The 12,376-nt window shown below is 39.8% G+C and overlaps 1 protein-coding gene across 1 annotated transcript in view; it reads left to right on the top strand.

Annotated features, from left to right (window-relative positions):
* NUP160 (nucleoporin 160) overlaps positions 1-12,376 on the top strand; it is a 46,694-nt gene that overhangs the window by 20,606 nt on the left and 13,712 nt on the right. The window contains 7 exon segments of the mRNA XM_078148961.1: positions 1,173-1,242; positions 4,364-4,462; positions 4,801-4,920; positions 9,872-9,967; positions 10,117-10,211; positions 10,288-10,384; positions 10,481-10,586. Coding sequence (XP_078005087.1) covers positions 1,173-1,242; positions 4,364-4,462; positions 4,801-4,920; positions 9,872-9,967; positions 10,117-10,211; positions 10,288-10,384; positions 10,481-10,586 — 683 coding nt within the window.

The raw sequence follows: 12,376 nt of genomic DNA, 5'->3' as shown, positions 1-12,376 counted from the left end.
GGCCAGTGCTCTATCCACTGCGCCACCTAGCTGCCCCCACAAGGATATTATGTTGCATAATGTAAGTTTTTAATGAATTAATTGTTTTAAGTTGGGGGGGTGGGGAAGACATTGCAGTGCTATCATTTATATGTAAAGATGTTACTCCTGATCTGCCATCATTAGGGTATAAGACACTAAGACTTTTTTTTTCCACTGGTTCATCCATTTTCCATTATCTGGTTTCCCTGTACTGCTGAGGATATATGTCTTCGAGGCACGTACATGGCATCAGGGTATAGTCAGTGACACCAGACTACAGCAGAGGTAAAACTACTCCACATAAACGTTACATTAAGGACATTGGCCTAATTCAGTCTAACGAGTGCTTGCTAAGTTTATAATAGGCTGTGTGCAAGGCCCCATGAGGGCCTGTACCAGGGTTAAAAATGAAATGGGCCTGGCCCTCCAGGAATGGAGTTCTCCTGGAATGAGGGTGCCGCAGAGACAGCATGTGAAAAGATAAGAAACTATGGGGCACTTGGAGAAGAGAAGCAGCACAGACAGCTGGAGGGTCAGAGGAAAGGCTTCCTCTTAATGGCTGTGAGGCAGTGAGCTGTGAGGGGATGACGAATGATTCCCATGCGTGGGGCCAACATGTTTCTGTTACAGAGGGAGGAGATGTAGCACCAGTTCAGGAAGCAGCTTGGAGCCCATTTGGCAAGTGATGGGATATAGGGTGAAAAGGCTGGAAAGATGAGTTGGGGCCAGATTGACTTAAAGCGTGACTTACTAACCAGCTGAGCTAGTGGAGAGAGCGTATGTCTCTGAGAGGCAGGGTGACATAGTGGGTAGAGCAGTGGACTTGGAGTCAAGAAGATCTGGATTCATATCCCACCAAGCCGTGTGACTCTTGGCAAGTCACTTATGTTCTCAGAACCTCAGTATCCTCATCTATAAAATGGGCATAATTATAACACCTATTTTGTTGTAGGGGTAAAATGAGAAAGTAGATAGGAAGTTTTTATAAACCTTAAAGTGTTAAGTGATTGTTAGCTCTTATCTCCTTCACTCCGTTCATCTCACTTTTTAAAGTGATTTTTCAAAAACTTCTATGTTGTGGCTTATTCTGTAGTGTACATTTGCTTCTTTCAATAAAGGTGAAAGGACCTCTTCCTTAGCTAATGAATTAGGTGGCCTAGCAATCCTGGATGCGTCTTCCCAGAGTGTTTGATGGGAAGCTGTCAATACACACAGTTACAGGTAAGTTCAGTATTTCACATGTGTTCATTTGAGTTAGCAAGGTCATTTGCTGAATTATATATTTGGAGATAATTCCCTATCTTGTCAAAACTATATCTTATACGTCCTCTTTAGTCTCCCAAATAGCTCTCTATTATGCTCTTCTCATTAATGTATATTACAGGGTTTCAGGGGGAGAGGGGTCAAAACTCACCGGAGTATTGGACAATTCCTTTCTTTTTCTTTACAATGTCATTCTCAAGAAGCTAGCCTTACACATCCTATCTTTTCCCTGATTCCTTTTGTTGGGCTCTCTTTTCACATGGGAAGCACAGTCTTCCATTTAAAATAACAAACATCCTAGCATATGGATACAAATAGAATCATCATGAATTCTTAAAATCGTCTTTTTAAAAAACTTTTCATACAACAGTGAACACCAAAATACGGAAACTTGTTGAATTTATTTGTGAGGGAAATGCGGTTTACTTTCTTGACTCTTCCCTGACTTGTAAAACAGTATTTGATGCCTCTTGACGGCATAATCATTTTCAAATATGTCCCCTACCCTGTGCCCTTCCGCATAACTCAGAACAACAGCAAAGTGGAGCATCCTTGTCTGCCAGCGTATACAGTCCTCATCCTCCAGAGCCAAGATCAGTAACTGCATTTCATTTGAGTTCATCTGCTTTTTTGCCTGGTTTCTATTTGCATTGTTGTAGTAATTGTACGGTTTTCTCCAATACTTTCTTCATTCTATCTCCTAATACAAGTTGTCCTGTGTTCCTCTGACGTCCTCATTTTTGTCCTGTCTTACTGTGCAATAATATTCCATTACATCTGCATACTCAATTTATTCAGCCATTCCCCAATTGATTGGAATTTTCCACTTTTGGTCCAGTTCATTGCTACAGCAAAATGTGTATAGGATCTTGTTTTCTGTCTTTAACCTTGAGGGATATACCCAGTAGTGGCAGTGCTGGATCAAAGTATACAAATGGTTGAATGACTTCATTTGCATGATTTCAAAGTGTTTTCTCAAACTGTGAGGCCAATTCTCAGTTGTACCAGAAGTGTATTAATGTGCCTGTCTCCCCACAGCTCCTCCAGAATGGACAGTTTCTATCTCTTTTTGCAAATGTGATGAGGTTAAGGTAGAACCTCAGAGTTCTTTTAATTTTATTCCCCTTTAACCACTTAACTATGTGGATTTTAACTAGCTTTTTTGAAGCAACTGGATGAAAATGAAATCCAAATAACAGGATCAAAATTGAGTCACTAGAACTATAAGGAAAAATACCAGTGATTTGAAGAAATGGAAACTTGTGCATGGTTAAGTTCAGTATTTTTTCCATCTTTGGGCCCTATATAGTAGTTATACCAACACACACTTAAATAGTACTTGTATTTGCAAAATACTTTCTTTAAAATAATTATAAATATTATCATCCCCATTTTACTGATGGTGGGGAAGGTGACACATATTTATTAAGCACTATGTGCCAGGCACTGTGCAAAGTGCTTCACAAATATAATCTCATTTTATCTTCACAATAACCTTGTGAGATAGGTGCTGTTATTATCCCTTTTTTATAGTTGAGGAAACCAAGGAAGACAGACATTAAGTGATTGCCCAGGGTCACACAGTTGATGTGTCAGAGGCTTTGAACTTGGGTCTTCCTAACTGCAGGCCCTGACTCTGTCCACTGCACCACTAACTGCCTAGATGAGAAACAGTCTTTCAAAAGAGGTTGTCACTTCACAAAATCAACGTAGCCAAAATTGGAAGAAAGGCAGGAAACTGGGGTGGGGAGGGGGGAGTTATAGCAGTTTTCTCAATTAAAAGCCTTATTTCTCAGTTATATAGGGAACTAAGGCAAATTTATGAAAATAAAAGACGATTAATGGTCAAAGGTTAGGAAGAGGCAGTTTTCAGAAGAAGAATCAAAGCTATCAATAGTCACATGAAAAACATGCTCTAAATCACTTCTGATAAGAGAAATGCAAATTAAAACAACTCCAGGGTAGCACCTCACACCTATCACATTGGCGAACATCACAGAAAAGGAAGATGACAAATGCTGGAGGGGATGTGGAAAAACTGGGACACTAATGCGCTGCTGGTGGAGTTGTGAACTGTTCTGACCTTTCTGGAGAGCAATTTGGAACTACACCCAAAAAACCTATCAAACTGTGCAGATCCTCTGACCCAGCAATACCACTCCTAGGTCTGTATCCCGAAGAGATCAAAGAAAAGGGAAAAGGACCTGTGTGGTGGCAAAGAAGTGGAAACTGAGGGGATGCCCATCAACTGGGGAATAGATGAAGAAGTTGTGGTATATGATTGTGATGGAAAACTAATGTACTATAAGAAGTGGTGAACAGGATGGTTTCAGAAAAAGCTGGGAAGACTTCTATGAACTCATGCAAAGTGAAGTGAGCAGAACCAGGAGAAAGTTGTACACAGTAACAGCAGTACTATAACAATGATCTACTGCCAAAGGTTTAGTTGTTCTGATCAAGACAGTGGTCCAAGACAATTCCAATGAAGAATGCTATCTACCTCGTGAGAGAACTGATGAATTCTGAGTGCAGATTGAAGGATACTGGTTTTTTTTTCATTTTTCTTGCATTTTTTTAAGGTGCTTCCCCCCCCAACATGTCTAATATGGAAATAATTTTTGTATGACTTCACATGTATCATTGATGTCATATAACTTGCCTTCTCAGTGGATGGGGGAGGGGCAGGAAGGAGGGAGAGAATTTGGAACTCAAAAACTTTTTAAATAGATGTTATAAATAAGTAAAAGGTGAATGGTTAAAAGAGGTTGTAACTTATTCTTGTAAGCAGTTAATGGAGTCAGAACTCCAACTCATGATTTTTGATGCTAAGCCTTGTGTTATTTCTCGTAATCATCACATTCATATCATGCTTTAAGGTTGACAGAATGCTTTTCTCAAGGCCCTGTAAGGTAGATAGTACGTGTATCATCCCTCTTTTACCAAACAGTTTGCTGAGATGTAGTGAAACGAAGGCACTCTGTGCACAAGGCTTTGAACCCAATTTCCATCATACCTGGCTTCCCTGGTTCTTGCTTTGCTTTGTTCCTTTTCTAATAAGAGAATTCCTTTTGTCTTCAAGGAATACATTCGCCTTCTCCAGCCTTGGTGTCAAGTGAGTGTTGGCTCCTGCCGCTTTATGATGGGCCGGTGCTACCTGGTTATGGGAGAAGGACATAAGGTAAATGTAGTCGTATTCTTTCTGCTTGATTAACTGGGAGAGGATCTGGTAACTGTAAGAACCTTTACTGTTTGCCGTCTCATTGTACTTGTGCAGGTTGCAAAGACTTTTTTTTTTGGTCTCAATCGAGTGCCAGCTTTCATTTATTGCAGCCTTTAGGGCTTAGCATTTACAAGCAAACAAACAGACAACTCATTTTGTTGTTATAAGGGTCGAATGAGAATATCTGTAACATGTAATATTTGTAGCATGGCGCCTGGCACAGAGCAGGCACCTGATGCTAGTTCCCTTCCTCTTCCTCTCCTAGTGATGTGTATAACATTCCTTTGTCTCCTTAGGCTCTGGAATGTTTTTGCCAAGCTGCATCTGAAGTGGGCAGGGAAGAATTCTTAGATCGACTAATCCGCACAGAGGATGGGGAGATAGTTTCTACTCCCCGACTACAGTATTATGATAAGGTATTAAATCTGACAAAATGTCATTCTTTTTGATTCCTGGCACATGTATAATTGTATTGCTGTCTTGGGAAGGTAGGGGGAGTGCTGTGTATGTAAATGTTGTTACATCTTTATTCACTATTCGCTCCAAATAAAAAGAAGAATGAATTGCCAAGGGAAGGTGCAGGTCTTAGGATGTAGTTATTGAGTTGTTACAGGCTCAGGAACATTCCCAAAGCAATTACATTATTTCCCAGTAAATAGGGTAACTATGAAGAAAAAGCTGACACTGCTTTAATACTCCATCCCAGGCATATATTAGCAAGCTCCAGAATTTCCATTTGTTTCCTTATTGGTAAAGATGAAGGGCCCCAAAAAGAAACCAAACTTACTTTTTCATCATAAATTGAAATTCAGTGCAAAATTATTCAGCTGCTAATAAATTCGAGGAACTTACAACTTCTGAGTTGATAAAAACATTTTTGTATCCAACATAAATCATCCGTCAACTTCATCTGTGCATCCTTAACCATCTGTAGAATTATTTTTGTGAACTTGGATGAGAATGGAAAGAGTAGGCTAAGGTATTAGAATAAGAGGCGCTTACAGTGCCAGCCTCTTCACAGACCAAACCCTGCCACAACAAAGACAAATGCCCCAGCAAAGAAAAGCAGACAAAAAACCTACGTGAACACAAACCAGAGATGCCCACACAGTGAAAAGGTGTAAACTGCAAAAGCAGCTTGGGCCTAGAAAACCAGGAGACAGGAGAAAGGCAGCACTAGAAGTGCTGAGAAGTGCCCTGTGCCAAGTGGCACAGCCAAAGAAGTGACGCAGAAGAACTTACAAGTCCCAAAATATCAAGCAAGAGACCCTGAAGAAGCAAAAATGACACAAGCTCGAAAAAAACCAGCTCCTTAGCCAGATTCTTGTATAGCTTGCCTTGCCATTCAAGTTTTCTTAGAGTGGATTTATGTTCCAAAGAATGGTACGCTTATTTTCTTCTTTAAAAAATGTATTTTTATTTATTTAGTTAAGTATTTCCCAATTACATGTAAAAGAAAGTTTTAACTTGCATTTTAAAAAATTTTTGAGTTCCAAATTCTCTCCCTCCTTCCTACACCTCTTCCATCCATTGAGAGGGCAAGCTATGTGCTATCAATGATACATGTGAAGTCATACAAAAAACATTTTCATATTAGACATGTTGCCAAGGAAAACACAGACCAAAAAGAAAAAATAGAGAAAAATAAAGTGAAAAAAGTATGCTTCAATCTGTACTCAGAATTCAACAGTTCTCTCTGTAGAGGTAGATAGCATTCTTCACTGGAATTGTCTTGGATCATTGTTTTGATTAGAACAAGCTGAAGCTTTAATAGTACTACATCGTTGTTAATACTATCGCTGTTACTGTGTACAGCTTTCTCCTGGTTCTGCTCACTTCACTTTGCATGAGTTCATAGAAGTCTTCCCAGCTTTTTCTGAAACCATCCTGTTCACCACTTCCTATAGTACATTAGTTTTCCATCACAATCATATACCACAACTTCTTCATCTATTCCCCAGTTGATGGGCATCCCCTCAGTTTCCACTTCTTTGCCACCACACAGGTCCTTTTCCCTTTTCTTTGATCTCTTCGGGATACAGACCTAGGAGTGGTATTGCTGGGTCAGAGGATCTGCACAGTTTGATAGGTTTTTTGGGTGTAGTTCCAAATTGCTCTCCAGAAAGGTCAGAACAGTTCACAACTCCACCAGCAGCGCATTAGTGTCCCAGTTTTTCCACATCCCCTCCAGCATTTGTCATCTTCCTTTTCTGTGATGTTCGCCAATGTGATAGGTGTGAGGTGCTACCTTGGAGTTGTTTTAATTTGCATTTCTCTTATCAGAAGTGATTTAGAACATGTTTTTCATGTGACTATTGATAGCTTTGATTTCTTCTTCTGAAAACTGCTTGTTCTTATCCTTGGATCATGTATTGACTGGGGAATGGCTTTTATTTTCATAAATTTGTCTCCGTTCCTTATATATTTAAGCTACATTTATTTCTAAGCTGGATATGAGTTGAATAGATTGTCTAGTCTGTTGGAAAAGAAGCAGACCCAGTACAGTAATCACTGACATCCCAGAGAACTTAGACACACAAAAACATTTAGAAGCAAATATGAGGAAAGCAAGCTAAAGTAGATTGCTCAGAATTGGCAAAAAGAACCAGCAAAACACCGGGAAAAACTCAGGTGTCAACATGTATAGGCAATATCATAATTAAATCACAACATTACAAGAATAAGGAAAAACATATATGTTACCAAAAGTGCCTGCATCACTTACTGAGAAAGGATAGCCTGGATCCCCCTGGAATGTTCAAGGAGGTCCAGGGGGGATCACAGAGATTGAAACGCAGTGTGTACAGAATCATGAAGTGTGGACCAGCCTGCGAAACCAGCGCGTTCTGGGAAGGCTGGGGGCGGGGTTTGAGAAGGAAACAGACCCAGGGGCCCATCCTCGTAGATCTTCAAACAGCCTGGGATGAGGCTCGTGGCTAACAAGGTAAGTGTTTCAATCCGTCTAAAACAGTGGCTTAGAAAAGCGTTTTGTTATTGACCAGGTCACTGAATGTTCCAGAAAAGTAGCTGGGAGTAACAGGCGAAGAAGAACGTTCAGAAGAGCGAATGAGAGTTTGGAGAGAGATCCCAAAGTAAAATCTCTCTCTTTGAGAAGAGGGAGTGTGAGTTAAATTGAGCTAAAACACAAGACAGAGGCCCTTTTGTTCAGTGTAGTTCTCTTAAATTTGACCAATAAGAGAAGCTGTGTACAAATCAAAAAGCTGGTACCAGCACTGGAGTTGAGAGGACCTAAGTTCAAATCTGGCTTCAGATACTTGACACTTATTAGCTGTGTGACCTTGAGCAAGTCACTTAACTCCAGTTGCCTCCCCCTCCCCCCCCTAAAAAAATGAACAATCAAAAAGCTTATATTCCTTTTCTATAGACTGACTAAAAAACCGGACAAATATCACAATGATAACACTAAATACAAATGGACTGAGCTGCTTCATAAAATGAGGAGCCACAGATTGCATTAAAGGCAGACAGAACTGTATAGTTGGAGGAGGTGCTTTTACCAAAGAAATATCTGAATAGATTCATAATGAAAGAGTGATGGAATATTTATCATGCCGCTGTCAAAACACAGAAAACCTTAAGAGACATTAATGATGTCATACAAAATTGAATTCCCACTAGAAAGTATATTAAAAGAGATAGAAAAGGATAATGTGATGCTAAAAGGTTCTATTCAAAATGAATGTACCAGTCTTAAATATATAGTTACCTAATCTGTGGCAATTGTCATGAAGAACTTAGTCTTGCAGGAAGAAATAGATTTCCTTTCAGTCATTATGGAAGGTTTAAACCCATCAGTATTGGAATATGAAATCCAACCAAAAGATAAGTAAGAGAAAAATTATAGTACTAACCAGAGTATTAAGTCTAATCACTATAAGGAGATCATTTGTGAGAAAAAGGAAAAATGCTTCTTTTTCCCGGAGTTCACAAAACTTAGATAAAAATTGACATGTGTTGGCCCACAAAGGCAAATAAAGAAAAGAGATGCCGTACCGTGACTGCTCTTCTGAACACACCCTCATTAAGTCATAGTGTTGTTCCTTCTCCTGCAAGGGCTCACAGACTCTTCCAGAAGCTAAAAAATGACTTACTCAGTAATGATGGGGTAACAGGGAAATTACACCAAAGACAGAGAATACTATTGCATAATGAAATCTGTAGGGTGGAGCCAGAGGCACATTTGTAACATTAAACATCAACAAGGAAAAAAGTTCATTGAAGTAGTAGCTTTACAAACCCAGGAAAAAAATAAACCAAGATGGAAAAAGAGAAAAATACAAATGAAAAGAGAACAACGGAAGTGACTTTTTTTTAAAGACAACAAAATCTTGAACAGTTATTAAGTTTATTGACTTTGAACAGTTAAATCTAAGCAAAAACCCAAACCAAAAACACGTAAATTAGAAGAAAGCAGAGCTTGTGAAAGCAAAAGAGGTAAGAAACTTATCAAGGATACACAATCCAATGCTTGTAAATTTGTGGATCTAAAGTAAATGGATGATTACCCACAGAAACAGAAAATATTCCCAAAGTGAATAACTCAGAATGATCAGTCTCAGAAAGAAAGATCTGACAGGCCATTAAAGAACTACTTGGCAGTAATACAGCACACCTCTATGGATTCACAGGCTAATTACCAAACCTTCAAAGAGCAGTAACTGCTTCAAAACAGAAGGGGGAAAAATCCCCAGCTCTTCCTTCCACGAGGCACATGTAGTATTAATCTGAGAACCCGGAGGACAATACTAATGAGTGTTACTGCAAAAATCCTAAACAAAATACCTATAAAAGTGAAAGGGTGATCTAATCCTCTGTCCTTCTAAGAGGACTTTGAAGTCACAGATATTTCAAAAAGTAACCAGCAACTATGTCCAGGCCCCTCGTTCCCTAGTTTCTCAAATTTCCACTTGCTTTTTTTCTGTCTGTTGGTGGTTTCGTTGTTCTGTAGTATCTCCATCAAAAGAATGAAGAATATTGGGCTCAAAGTCAATTGATTCTTTAGATTTTTTTTTAACCAGTACTATGCCTGTTTTAAACTGTCACAAATAATCAAAGTTTAGTAGCATGTAGATGACGTCATTTTTATAATCTGTGAAAATAGAAGTGGAGGGAATTTAAAACTCAGCATTATGTGGGTAACTGAAGAAACTAAGGAAGATGATGCACAAGTCATAGAGCCAAATGTCTAATGGCAGGCCTCGTGGCACCTCTTCAGCTTAAACTTTTCATACTTCTCTTTCGTTTTTCTAATTGGTTTGAGAGCCAAATGCCTAATTCTATTTTGGTTTTATTATTCACTGCTTAAAAGCCCATTTGTGATGACAAAGAGTCCTCCGGTTTCCTTAGGTTTTGCGATTATTGGATGTGGTTGGTTTGCCTGAACTAGTGATTCAGTTGGCCACGTTAGCAATCACTGAAGCAGGTGATGACTGGAAAAGCCAGGTAAGAAGAGAAATTTTTCATTTGTCTTAATAATTTTCATTGCTCTTTTTTCATATCACCGCAGTTGGCTGAGAATTTTTTTGGCCTAAAACTTTGTACTGTGATTGAGGGCTTTATACCCCTCTCCTTTCCCTTTATTTCATTTCTAGGCTACTTTGAGGACGTGCATTTTCAAACATCATTTGGATTTAGGACACAATGACCAAGCGTATGAGGCCTTAACTCAGAATCCAGACCCCAGCAGGTAGGTAGTGAGCCCTCCACCAGTGCTCCTTGGCCCACACAAGGAAGCTTGCCTGATATCCCCCTTTCTCTTCTAGGCAGCTAGATTGCTTGCGGCAATTGGTAGTGGTTCTCTGTGAACGTTCCCAGCTCCAGGATCTGGTCGAGTTTCCGTATGTGAACCTGCATAATGAGGTAATCTAACCTGCCTGAGAACGCAGGGGGAGAGCTTTGGTGGCTTTGTCAGTCGCTGCAGACTCACTCACCTGGCTTTTTGTTTCTGTCCCTTAGGTTGTGGGGATAATTGAGTCACGTGCCCGAGCAGTAGATCTGATGACTCACAATTACTATGAGCTCTTGTATGCCTTCCACATCTATCGGCACAACTACCGAAAGGGTGAGGCCTTGGGGCAAACTAATTTGTTGTTGTTGTTGTTGAGGCAGTTGGGGTTAAGTTACTTGCCCAGGGTCACACAGCCAGTGTCAAGTGTCTGAGGTTGGATTTGAATTCGGGTCCTCCTGACTCCAGGGCCTGTGCCACTATCCACTAGGCCACCTCATAGAATGTCAGACCTGGCAGAAGCCATCTAATCTAACTTATTTGGGTTTAATGGAAGTAAACCCACCCAAGGTAATGCTGCCGGGGAGAGGGAATACTAGGATTAGGCTTTGGATAGAAGAGTCTGTCAGCTCACAGAACTGGAAGAGACCCCAGAGGTCATCTCGTCCAGTACCCCTTCATTTTATAGCAGAGGAAATGGTGACTTTGCTCAAGAATTAGATCAAGGCTCCTAATGGGCAGAGCTTGGGCAGTTCTGTGACCACAGTTACAGAAGTGTTGTATAACATACTGCTTGTTTTGGGCTTTTATTTTACTACTAGGCATATTATCATGTTGCTTGGGAGAATCGTGGCTAATTATAGGTAAAGGTTCAAAACTTTACTTTGACTTTTATCTTTATCTCTTGGCCTTGAGCATATTATAGGAATAGGGTTTAGAGATGGAAGATCTAGTCCAGATGCCTCATTTTACTTAGCTGTAAATTGAGACCCAGAGATGCTAAAAGTTACCAGAAGTCATGTAGGTAGTCAGTGTTAGAGCTGACAGTTGAGCCCAGGTCCTGTGACTTCAGATCTAGAGCTCTTTGGTCTTTTCCCCTTATGCTCATCAGATGGTGGGAACCAGTTAGGAGAGACTCCTGAGAAGTGACCGTGGTTTCTTCTGTGTCTACTGTGTTCATTATTAATTTTTTAATTCAAATAGATTTACTTAAGGCAAACCTAGCTTAATTCTGACTGTGTGAAGATTCGGGTTATTTTGAAAGGTTTGTGAATACCTGTACCGTTTCAGCACTGTAACATCATCCTTCCTGTTTATCTTGTTCTGTGCAAATATTGTGGTTTCCAGTCTCATCAAATGTTGAGTCATCCAAGGCTTTTTAAATTCCTACAAGGAATACTTTCCTATTCGAAAGACAGGATGGACTTTTCATCTCCCCTCAGTTACATGCCAAATTCTTAAGATGAAGTCAGTTTCAGGTTTAATACTTGCCAAAAAAAGATCCTCTTGTGGCTTACTGAGTTCTTTAAAATTTCAAAGTCATTCTAAGGAAAAGAGAAGTGGATGCCTCTATTTTCAGATAATTTTTGACCAACTGTAGTTGTGCTTCTTCCTCGGGAGTGATTATATTCTACCTCTACTTGAAGAAGTCTTGTTGCCTGGGAAGAAATAGAAACGTCTTTGGATTAGTCTTCAATTTTATTGAGGGAAATGGCTGGCTATAATTTTTTTTTCAGTCAAATAGATTTGTTTCAGCATAAAAGATACTTATTAAATAACACCTGAATGCTTTATAAAGAGCATTCTGAATAGTTATGTTTGAGAAACATCTTTGTTGTCCCAAAATGATAGAACATTTTACAAATATTATGAGTAATTAGCCAGACCTGAATCAGAATGATTTGGGTTCAAGTCCACTTCTGACAAAAGCTAGCTGTCACTTTGGGCATGGCATATAACCTCTTAGTGCCTCAGGCGACTCTATAAGACTGTCAGTTGCAGAGGAAGTGCCAACTCACATTGGTACAGAGAGTTTTCTCACCAGGAGGTTCTCATATCTGATATAACTGGTATGGACTCCCCAGGACCTTCTCCGAAGCCACCATCTCATCCCCTCCCAAATCCTG

The sequence above is a fragment of the Phascolarctos cinereus genome, unplaced genomic scaffold (genome assembly GCF_003287225.1).
Source record: "Phascolarctos cinereus isolate Bilbo 61053 unplaced genomic scaffold, phaCin_HiC Scaffold_9;HRSCAF=440, whole genome shotgun sequence".
NCBI lineage: Eukaryota > Metazoa > Chordata > Mammalia > Diprotodontia > Phascolarctidae > Phascolarctos > Phascolarctos cinereus.
The sequence above is the reverse complement of the archived record's forward strand: the minus strand, read 5'-3'. Positions and strand labels throughout refer to the sequence as shown.